The sequence below is a fragment of the Canis lupus genome, chromosome 4, assembly GCF_011100685.1.
Source record: "Canis lupus familiaris isolate Mischka breed German Shepherd chromosome 4, alternate assembly UU_Cfam_GSD_1.0, whole genome shotgun sequence".
Classification (NCBI taxonomy): Eukaryota; Metazoa; Chordata; class Mammalia; order Carnivora; family Canidae; genus Canis; species Canis lupus.
Window position 1 is genome coordinate 77,099,806 of NC_049225.1, and position 12,160 is coordinate 77,111,965.

General features: G+C 36.9%; 1 protein-coding gene and 1 pseudogene across 1 annotated transcript; both read left to right on the forward strand.

The window, feature by feature from the left end:
* The window catches only part of LOC612647, a 197,962-nt pseudogene that overhangs the window by 86,988 nt on the left and 98,814 nt on the right, over positions 1-12,160 (forward strand).
* On the forward strand, positions 4,067-4,586 carry LOC119876209 (40S ribosomal protein S24-like). Its single transcript, XM_038535410.1, has one exon. The coding sequence runs from the start codon at positions 4,082-4,084 to the stop codon at positions 4,472-4,474; it is 393 nt and encodes a 130-aa protein (XP_038391338.1). The 5' UTR covers positions 4,067-4,081; the 3' UTR covers positions 4,475-4,586.

Genomic DNA, 12,160 nt, shown 5'->3' on the forward strand with positions numbered 1-12,160 from the left:
GATACACTGCCTGGGCCCCCACTTAAAAAGACTTCAAGAAGTCTTTTTGCTAACATTATCCTCAGCAAAATTCTAGATTTTATAATCCTGCTTTTCAGAGTGTCCATGTGACACTGATTCAAGTGTTTGGAAATAGTACTGGAAAATAAATGGCCATAACAAGCTCTTATGATCAAAATGTCCCAACATCTTTGGGGACTTAACTGAATAACAAATATATTGCAAATTGTTATTTAAGCAGTGCTTAAAGAACTGCACATTTTAATAGTAGTTGGTCTTGGGATCTATGTTTCCAAGTCACTAAAACATCTTCGTGTTCACAGCTACTGTTTCACTGCAGTTTTCTGTCAAAATATTTAGAAATAACAAAATTCATCTTTATTATAGCTTAATTTAGAAGGTTTGGCTCTTTACCCCTTCTCTTCTCTACTTTTTTGAAAGAGAAAGGATTATCTTAAAACTACTGACTACACTCATGGCAAGATATTAACATATACAGTATATTAACACCTATCCTTAAAAGTTTGCCAAATAACAATCACAGGTGAATGAGATTTTAAAGAAATTGAGTACTCAAAGTTGTGATCTTCAATTATCTTTAAAAGCTTTGATGTAAACCTCAGTAGACTAAGAAGGAAAATGAACAGACAACTTCTGACCACCTGTCAATTATACCGTCAATATAGTAAATATCATAAAAGTGGTACATGACATAAAAATGAAGAAATTTGTTATGTCCTTGAATTGAAATTGACATGGAAACTTTTATATTTGTATTAGGGAATGGAACTAATTTATCTTCTACCCCAACTAAAATAGGAGACATAGAAAGGGTAAACGTGACTTGTAGTCTGCTGGTTAAAAAAGAAATGGCCAATTCACTGAAAATTTATTTATGTCAACCTAATTATTTACCATGTGTATGTAATATCAAGAAGTGGATTGGTTACTATAATTTCTATTCTTTAATACATTGAGGGAATAGTGTGAAGACATATTTATCCATTTAGATGTTTAAATTAACCGAGGCAGAGGTGCGTGGGTGGCTCAGTAGGCTAAGTGTCTGACTTTGGCTCAGGTCATGATCTCAGGTCCTAGGATCAAGTCCCATGTCCAGCTCCCCACTGAGTGGGGAGTTTGCTTGTCCCTCTCCCTTTGCCCCTCCCCTTGCTCCTGCTTGCTCTTTCTCTCATATAAATAAATAAAATCTTAAATAAATGAACAGAGACATATTATCTTAACTCTGCAAGAATAGAAACATTGTATTACAGCAAAAAGCCCAAGGTAGCCAAGAGGCTGTTCAACTTAGGATGTTGATCCCATTTATTTCCTAACACTCGGAGGACAATGCATAGGGAACTTTCTAATAAAATCTCCAAAACTACTTTATTGGTATGTTTAATGGCATTGATGTTTATTCATTCAAGCAGTGAACTTAAATACAGTGCCTCGTATGCACATACTGCATTAAACAATTGGAAGTGGTATAAATATGAGTAAGATATGATGCCCACTGTCAAGGAGTTTATGGCATAATAGCACTAGAACTCAGTCCAGTGTTTGGGACTCAGTAACTATTCATCAAAAACATTTGGGCAATAAAAAAAGGTGCCCAAAATATTGTTGACAAACTACATGAAGATTTGAGTAAGGGTTTAAAGAGTTGATCTTGAAGGATGAGTGAATGTATGCAAAGATTTTAAGGAAATAGGGTTTTTTAGAAACAAGAACAGACTTGCCATGATACAAACTTACACAGTGTTTGTTCACTTGAAGAAGGAATGGAGATAGGTTTATGATGTTGGACTTGAGACTCTGGGAACAATCATAGATGATGATGGTAAATATGGTGAATCTAGAGTGTGTGGTCCTGTTTGGCTCTATTTAAAGGAGCTTTGGAACTACTCTTTGGAATGTAGAAATCCAGAGTAGGTTTTAAAAATAGGAATTGTAGAAGCAGATTTGTGAACTTTAGAAGCAGTGTGGATATAGACTAGAGGGGAAGGTTGGTGTCAGGAAGAAGGATAGAGAATTTTTCAGGAGATTAGAAGGAATATATTAAAGCAGTGACATGATAAAGTTGGGGAGAAAAATGGACAGTTTTGAGTGGCTGACTTGGTGGTTGATTATATATGGGGTACAGGAGAGGGGAGTTGAATTTACCACTATAGCTTTTCTAGGCATGCATTCTTGAGCATAACTGCATAAAATAAATTGGATTAAATGGAAACTATTTTACAATTCAACCTCATGTTTGTTGTTGTTAAAAAATGAATTTGACAGGGCACATTCAACTAAGGACTGATGAGTCATAAATCATTAAGCAATAACCTTGGGACCTTGGTGAATTTTTCACTATTCTTTAACACCTACTGGAATTCCAGGCTAACATCAAAAGCTTTTTAGGGTTAAGGAAGCAATGCTTCCTATGCTGTAAACATTACATAAGTGTAGGAGTACCTCACACAGTAATTGAAATCACATTTTTTTTTTCCTTTTATGTGGGGGCAGTTAGCATCTTTCTCCATAATTTAGCACAGAGTAGGGGTTAAGAATATTTGTTAATTTGTGCATATTGCTTACATCTTTGACAATTAATGGCAGAAGCTTTTAAAAATGATCTCTTAACCAATCTACTGGTTAAATAACACTTAATTCCTTCTTAAAGCAGGCCCACTGTTGCCCAAAAAACTTTGAGTGCCTTGGCTAAGACTACTCTCTAGGCTACTTGCTCACATTGAATCCTTATGAAAAACGAATTGGGCTTGGTCCCAAACCTGATAATGTCATTTTAAGTGGTTGTAATGGTTTTGAAAATTAATTACATTGTATTAATAAAATATAAATATAAAATGTAAGGGAGATGATTTCTCTGAAAATCATGTCAAATACGTTTGAAAGACTCAGTAGATATGAGTTGCTAATAATTACTATCCAAATAGATGTGAATAAAACATATGTGAAATAAATAGTGAAACTAGAAGATTTACTTCAAATTCTTATTTTGTTAGTGTTTGTATATTTTTGTTCTGTTTTGAAGAAAACTAAACCAGAAATCATCGATGATGCATTATGGATGAATTTGTTGATGAAAGACAACGGGGAAATCTAATCACTAGTCATATACACACTAAAAATAGTCTTGGCCTTGTATCAAAATAATAGCAAAAGATCTTTGGTTTTGGATTAAATAAAATGTTTATGAAGATATGCACTATTTAGAAAATTTCTGGTTTATGAAAAATATGCACTATTTAGAAAATTTCTGACTTAACTATTTTAGTTTTGAACAAACTGTCAGGTGATAGTTTCAATGTCATGGACAAGAGATCCAGTGAGAGCAACACATATTAAGGAAGTGTACATTAGCAATTAAACAGAGGCGTGGACATTCCTTAATAACTGTTCAAGCACACCACTGGGCTCTAGCCTTTACCATACTGGCCCTAGATAGAGACATTAACTTCCTCGTAAGATTGTTTAATTGCATGTTTACAGCTCTGTTCACATAATAAACCATTCCTATCAGAGAAAGGAAACATTAGGGAGGCATTTTGAGTAATCTTGGAATAATATCAAACAGAAGTGATTTGGAAACACAGTTATCACCTAGGTTTATCACCATTGTTTAGTAATGTTACACCATGGTGAACAGCTATATTCCATTGGCTACTAAAATACTTCTCATTTTGTTTTGAGAAGTGGTCAGAACAAGAAATAAGTTATTTTTGTGGGACTGATTTGACCTTTAAATGGAAGGTTGCTTGCCAGGAAAAGACTCCTTGGACAATTAGGAATCTTAGGAATCCTCTCTGTAGTATGAGCTTATGGAAAATTCTTTTCATAGGTGTGGCAGATAGACCTTGGAAATGCTCTGTATAATCTCCTATCCTTGAGTGTGGACAGGACCTGTGACTTGCTTCTTACCAACAGAACATGGCAAAAGTGAAGGGATGTTTCTCCCGTAATTAGATTTATCTATCTATCTCTTCCTTCCACATATAATTGTGTCTTGTTGGCATGCAGTAAAGAGACTCTTCTGGCTCTTTTCCTCCTGGCTGCTTGAAGCTCGGCCGCCATCATGAACGACACAGTAACTATCTGGACCAGGAAGTTCATGACCAACCGACTGCTTCAGTGGAAACAGATGGTCATTGATGTTCTTCACCCCGGGAAGGCAACAGTACCTAAGACAGAAATTCGGGAAAAACTAGCCAAAATGTACAAGACCACACCAGATGTCATATTTGTATTTGGATTCAGAACCCATTTTGGTGGTGGCAAGACAACTGGCTTTGGCATGATTTATGATTCCTTGGATTATGCAAAGAAAAATGAACCCAAACACAGACTTGCAAGACATGGCCTGTATGAGGAGAAAAAGACTTCAAGAAAACAGCACAAAGAATGCAAAAACAGAATGAAGAAAGTCAGGGGGACTGCAAAAGCCAACGTTGGTGCTGGCAAAAAGTGAGCTGGAGATTGGACAACAGAAGGAGTAAAGATTCTGCAGTGGCTTTATCTGTGGTGATTGTGTAGATTTTTCATGAGAGGATTAATAAACTAAGAACGTTAAAAAAAAAAAAGACTCTTCTGATACCCTTGAAAAACAAGGTGCTATAATAGGAACTGCCTATGAAGAGGGTCTGTTATAGACTGAATGTGTGTTTCTCAAAACCATATGTTGAAATCCTAACCCCTGGGATGATGGTATTTGGAGGCGGAGCCTTTAGGAGTAGATTAGATAGAAGTAATGCCCTTATAAAAGGGACCCCAGAGAGATCCCCTTGCCTCTTCAATCAGGTGAGGGCATAGGAAAAAGATGGCAGCTATTTGTGAACCAGGAAGCCGGCTCCTTCCAGACACTGAATCTCCTGGCACCTTGACTCTGGACTTTCCAACCTCCAAGGTGATCATTACTCCTGTGAGTAATAACATTTCTACTGTTTATAAACTACCCAGTCTGATAATTTGTTCTAGCAGCCCAAACAGACTGAGACAGGGTCACATGGCAGGAAAACATGATCTCTAAAAGCTGAAGGATGCAAATTATGTTATTTTGAAGTTTCCTAGGTTCTGTCCTTCCAAAATATTTTTTAATGTTTATCCAGGTTTTCTATTTATCTAGAAAAGATATTTCTGAGTGTTTTTTTTTTTTCGTTTCTTAGTTGTCTGGTCTTTTACCCTTAGTTCTTACTATTGATATACACACATACATATATTATTTCTTCAAGAAATAAAAGAGGAAATCAGATTTTTAGGGCAATAAAAATGTGTGTTCTCACTGGATTTATTATATTGAGAGAGGAAGCTCTGTAGATGTTTCAGAGAAAAAAAGATGACATTGCTATCATAAGTGACCATGCTCTATTGGTTCCTTTAGAAATATAAAATAAATCCAGTACCCTTCTGCTCACGTTACTCTCTTCCCCATTGTCTTTTGCTTCTTCCAGTTTTTTTTCCCTCATTCCCAGTCTACCATATTACGTTTCATCACCCAGAGTTGGCAGATCTATACTATTCAAGTGATATAAAGGATATTTTCTTATGAAGTATAATCTACAAAGTGAAAGTTCCCCTTGATAGCTCATACCAGCATATATGTTGTCCATTTCTTCAGAAAGTTTCAGAGTCTTTGGAGATAGAGGAAGGCAAAGGAAGACCACTTTTATTTAAGGATTCTATTCATTACAACATTATAGGCGATTTTGAGTCTTCCTATAGAGTTACCGCTGATCTTGGGAAAATCTTCAGATGGAATAAATAAATACTATCTTGCCCTTAATATCTGTAATGCTTTCCAGACATACAACCTGAGTCTGTGGCATTATTTTATGCTTTTAATTTTGCTCTGGAAAAACAACCCAATACTGGTTATTAATTTGATTCCGAATGAATCATACTCTTATGTGTATGGATTTGCCCACGTGGTCTCCTTTAATGTTAATGAGAGTGTAAAAGATTGACTCCGTGTCTTGAGCTGAAAGGTTTTCACTTTCCAGCTGCCTTGGAAAGAGCCAACGAGAGCCCTTATGTCATTGTCATGCCAACCAAAAGTAAAATGTTTTTTACTTAATGATGAGAAATAATTTCCAGCTCTACCCACCTGGAGAGCAGTGAAAATGGCTGATTCATTTTCAATCAGGTTTTTGTATGTCAGGAATACAAACAGATCTTTTAAACAACCACAATAACAGAAAAGTAGGATAATGTTTTGATTTCTTTGTTGAGAACCCACGAAAAACTATCTCTTGGATCAAACAAAAGCAGTGAATAAGGAGATTCAAAACAAGATACAGTGGGAGATTCTTCTGTCTGTGTAAATAAAGAGCAAGTGTCCTAAAAGCCATACATTAATCAAGCAATTAACCTTTAAATAGTGTTATTTATGTTGGAGAGCAATTTTGCCACCCCAAGAATTATGGAGAGATTAAAAAATATGTTAACTCTTTAATAGTTTAAAGAGTTCGTGTCTTCTAAATGGCTGACAGATTGCTGTGTAACTAGAGCCAAGGAACTGATGTGCAGGAGTAGGCTGTCAGTCAAGCAGGTGTCATCTTTGCAAAAGTCCGGAACATGTCTTTTTTATTATTGAAGAACATTGTCATGTTGGCAGATTCAGGGACAGAGTCTGAAATAAAAAATATTCATGCAAGTAGAAGTATCTCATTCCCCAGATCTGCTTAATGCTTTTCCTCCCAAGGCTGAAGGCCTTCTAGGTCATTTCTGGTCATTAGACTCAATTAAAAATTAGAAACAGAAAATTGATCTTCACCCACCTCCAAAAGCATCCACATTAGGTGGCCCATGGATGTTAAACTTGTTAATAATTCAAGACTTGCATAGACATATTTCCTTGAAACTTAACAGTTTGGAGAAAAAGAACATATCCAGGTTACCCCAGAGGAGAAAACAAATTACCTTTTGCCTTTCTGACATCTTATTTTCCTTCAGTGCACCTGGCCAATCTCCACCTGGCAGTGCTCTCAATCACCCAGATGGAAAGGGAGTTTAGGTGGCCCCTCCAAAAACTGATGAGGTTCAGCCTCACCACTGTCTAATAGAATGTGCTCTATAGTGGAACAGTCTACATTATACGCATCTGTCTTTCAGGGGCCAATAGGCTGCATATATTCTTGTTTTGCACCATAAAGCAAAGAAATATTTTCCTGACTGTTTCCACATTTACTTACCCATGATATTATCAGTAGATTGCTTTTATCATTATGTCTAGTTTCATGAATAATACTTTAGTATTGTATCTTGCTTGATACACCAGTTAAGTACATTTTTTTATCTTCTAATATATGTGGACCAGAGATAACACTTCTTTTAATGATGTGAGTGTTTATTTTACTTCCAAGATGTTCAGTTTTTAAAAAATCAAGATAATATGGGAGGGTAATATGATGGATGCTCCTGTGTGTGCGCAAAATGGTAAAATAAATCAGCTAGCTCACTTCTCTGCATAAAAACCTTGCAATTGATTATTAAAACTTGTGTAGAACCTGTTGATTCAAATCCGTTAAGAGGGGGGATGGAATATTTGAAACTGTGAAAAAATCTTGATATCTATTCCTTGCCCACTGACCAGAGAGCTGAATAATGCAAAATTTGAAGCGATTCAGTTACTAAACAGAAGTCCCTAGAGAATAACTGTAAGAGTTTTCATTTACATCACAGTCCTTGTGCATGTTAAGAAGGAAGGATCACAAAGTTAAGAGTCTATTTCTATTTGAATAATTTCAATACATTACCAGAGCTAATTTTCTGTAATGTCCCTAAGAAGGTAAGCAGAAACTTTATACTCCCTAGTCTCTTGTGATCAAAAACTTCCAAATCAGACTTGCAAATCGCCTTCTCATCACATCACTGGAGCTGCCAGATAAGAAAGTCTTGTAAGAAAGGGAACAACCAGAGTGCATTCATTAGTGTCATTGTACTCTAATTGAAGAAGTGACTTCTTTTGTATCCTAAGATGGAAAATCAGTAAGCGTGTGACTGGGCTTCCTATATGTAACTCCTGCCTGAATGGTAGAACAGCAATTACACATTCAAGAATACCTACGATGAGGGCAAATACTTTAAAATATGGAATCTACTCTTTGAAGTTTACTCTAAGATGGTGATTGCACTTGAGATACCGTTTATTGCTTGTCGCCTTAAAAATTATTGTGAAGAGCCTCCCAAAAGGGCATTTTCTATCATTCTGTTTTGCTTACTGTTTTGTATGTAGCATCTTTACTCGTGAAGAGAGGATAAGTCAGTCATATGTTTCTTTGTGGATTTGAAATACACGTGCCAAATCTATATTGGTCTCTGTAGAAAGAGCTCTTCTGGTACCAAGCTTCTTCCAGTGGTAGCAATTATACTCCCTACCTTTGGCAGGTAGAAGGATATGCTGGTTCTGGAGCCACCATAAAAATTAAAATAAGCAATAATTGCCTGAAGCTAGGGGTGCATTTTGTAGGGAATGAAAGTATATCCTAAACGTGTACATTTATCAGCTCTGGAAACCGTTTTATTACGTAGCTTAAAATTTGAAAGTTAGGCCATTCTATTATTTTATATTTTTATGTTTTTGAGCTTCAGTTTTGTTATCTGGACAATGGGATTAATAATTTCTACTTGGCATTAGTGTCATAAAGATAGAATAGGAAGATAGATATAAAAACATTTTGTAAACTTCAGTGCAGTAAAAGTGGAAGTTATTTTTTTACAAGAAATTCTTTTTCATCTCTCCTGCTGCTTAGTAATGGAGTAGGGTATCTTGCTGACTCCTAAGCTCCCAAATATGGGGAAATTAAAGCAGAAATTGTCAGACACACTATAGAGAGACAAGTACAGTGGAGGTGATGATTGGCAAGAGGATTACATGGTGTCTACCAACTATAAACCTCCCTGACCCTTTGGTTTCATTTACAGTTGTATTTAATTGTAAAACATCTTTGGAGGGAGTGGTGACGGGTTTGCCAAATATGTATATCGAGGAGCATATATCAAAACATTGTTTTAAAAATTATACAGATGTGGTAAAGATATTTGATTTGTGTACTATTAAGAGATGAATTGTGACAAGTAACTCCTTTAAGGTCACATTTGGCCAGTACATCTGTGTCTTTTAGAAATTGTTACCTATTCAGGGAGACCTGAGAACCTTAAATCAGTCTGCAATCTCAAAGGCAAAGTGAAAGTCTATTCATTTTATCATGTTATTTTCTTCATAAAGCATGGATTCATTAGATACAAATGAGTATTCAGTGATTAGGTTAGAATAAATGTTGAAAGCACTAATGCTAATTTTTGCCTTTAGCTTGATAACATATTCCCCATGACTTGAACATGTGTAGGTTTATTCAGTGTCAGGCCCCTTTGCCCTATTTTTCTCCCATAGTTGGCAATATCCATCAGATAATGACCTGCCAACCTAACCTGACTTACTATGCAGAATAATCAAAGTAGGTGAATACCAGCCTCTAGGAGAATCATATTTCCTGCTTCTCAGTTTAATGTATGTGTGTCATAGGAACTCCCTGCAAAATTGTGCCTAGGGGCTTTAGGATCCAAGTCAAAGCGATTCATAAAATGGATGCGTTATAAATCTAGCTGTGGAAGATTGATGTTAAGGCTCCTTAAATGCTTGCTAAGTCCATTCACGAGCAGGGATGGTACAGTTATCTCCTTTTTAGTAGCCTGCCGTTTTATTGCTCTTTAAAGAAATCATTAAAGATATTTGAAGTTGTCAGATTCAGAGAGCTCAAATTTTGGAGGAATTCCAGGAAGGAAATGCCTTATACAGAAATGCTCTCAAGACGATTTAGATATAGCCGAAGTCTATCCAGTACAATAGACTAATTCAGGGTTTTAAAAATCACAAATACAATCACATCAGTTTAACTCACTCTTTCATTCATTTATTTATTCATGTATATATTTATTGTGACTTATGTGAGTCAAGTACAATTCTGGGTGCTTTGTTCTTAAGAGGGAAATAAGGCATACATAGTGCCGGCTTTCATGAAGCTTATGGTACAACCAATTTATATGCTGGGGGAAAAGATGGTGATAATATATGTGACCTCATGTCATTAGCAGCACATTAGCAAGTTGGAATTTGGTGCATATTAGCAGGATTAAAATGTACCTCCAAAAATGGGGGCTGGCATGTCTTTGAAAAAAAAAGTCACCAAAGTTAAGAGCAAAAACTGGTAGTGAGAGAATTGTGAAATGATAAGATAGATTTATTCAGAGAATTCAAGAAGTTTATACATACCCTGATGATGCAGTAGGCCAGATTATTGCAGAGAGGAGTTAATTAAGATTACTGTTAATGTATTTACTGACAAAAAAAAACATATTTCATTCCAATATAGGACAATGAAACAACATATTGTCAGAATAATGGGGAATCCAGACCTCAAGGAAACTAGGGGGTATTGGTGCCCATCTGCTTTCGCTTCCACAATCCCCATGCCACCCTCTTGCTGGGTCTGTCTCTTCAGGACTCAGAGTTGTGCTTGGTTGGGCAAACCAGATGTGTAACTGGTGGCTTATAGGGTTTTAAAGGAGGATATATCCTCACCTTTATATTTCCCTGCTTAAATGTTTCAATCTCACCAATAATCCATATGCAAACTCTCAAATGCCACCAGCAAATCACATGGACCTATGCTGGTTGAAATTGTCCTGACGAAGAGCCATTGAGCTCGGTTTTAAAGGGAAAGAAAGCAAAGATGCATTAGACAGTCCCTTTCGAGATTCGTATATTCTCTTGAGATAAGAGCGACTTATCAGGTTAACTGCTGCAAAAAGATTGAAATAGCATCTTGGGTTTATAGATGCTTTTTTCACAGGAAAGTAGCTGATGAATTGCCAGATGAATCGCTCGGCCAGGTCTTTGGCCCATCTTATTGGGCACAGGAGGATGAATTTGATCATCCTTGTTGCTCAAGAGAACCCCTCTTCATGAGTTAAAATAGCTGAGCTTCTCCTACTCACGTTAGGGGTTTCGTTTCCACTGAACACAGCCCAGAGAAGGATGAGCATTTTAATTGTCTTCCCCGTTTCTCCTTTACACCATGCCTCTTTACAAAGCAGGCATGCCTCTTTGGTGAAAGCGCCTTCCCATAGTTTGACAATTCGTACCTCGTCTTTGAGTGCCTCTCTCCTTTTTGTTTTTAAGCTCGATGTTCAGATATTTATCCTCACAAAGGTGAACAGAGAGAACGTATTTAAATATGGCATCGATGTGTCCCGACCCAGATGAAAGCCTCTTAAATCAGTTCCCCTCAATCCTGCTACTAGACATTAACTCTGAACAGGATTATCTACCAACCTGCCAGTCAAGATGTTCAGGGGAAAGAGGGGGGAAAAAAAAAGAGAGCAAAGAGCCTTTTTGCTCATCAGTCTGCTGTGGGACCAGTGGGATGAAAATGTGTTCTGATCTCACTTTATTCACATGGTTACAAGCTACAGTTCCTGCTGGATGTGCTGCCGGAAGAGAAAATGGATCAAACACACAGATGCTCCTTCACATTATCTGAAACTCCCAAAAGTTAAATAGAAACTTAGTCTTTATTTATCTGCATATGTAATTCAATAGCATATTTTTAATCGGTAGTTTAAATAAAGAAGAAATCTAGCAGTTGAGCTCTAAAGAAGTGACACTTTACATTGGGTTGGTTTGGAGTTAATGAAATAATTAGCACCATTTCAATGTGACTAATTTATAGCTGATATACAGCTATAAGTCCTCAGTTAGTTCAAGAAATTTGAGCACCCCGAGTGCTGGTTCAAGAAGCGATATGGCTCAGCAGTGGTAAGGTGTGATTGAAACTTAAGTCCTGAGAGTCACTGAAGTCAGCTACTGCCCAATCTCCAACCCCCCCACCCCCCATGGTGACCCTGGGGAAGGGCTTGTGGCAGGAGCTACATTAGCAAACCTCAGGAGACCAGAGGGGTTTGCGGTGTAGTAACTGGGATGTGGAGCAGGAGGGCAGGTGAGAAAGAGTTATTTGGGATATGACTCGTGAATATCCTCTAGACAATCAAAAGGGCAAGGTGTTTAGGAGCTTTTGAGTTGTAGGTTACAGGGATAAAATATCATTGCCATTTCTAAAGCCTTTCCAGTCTGTCTTATATAATTGAAATAAAAATGCCC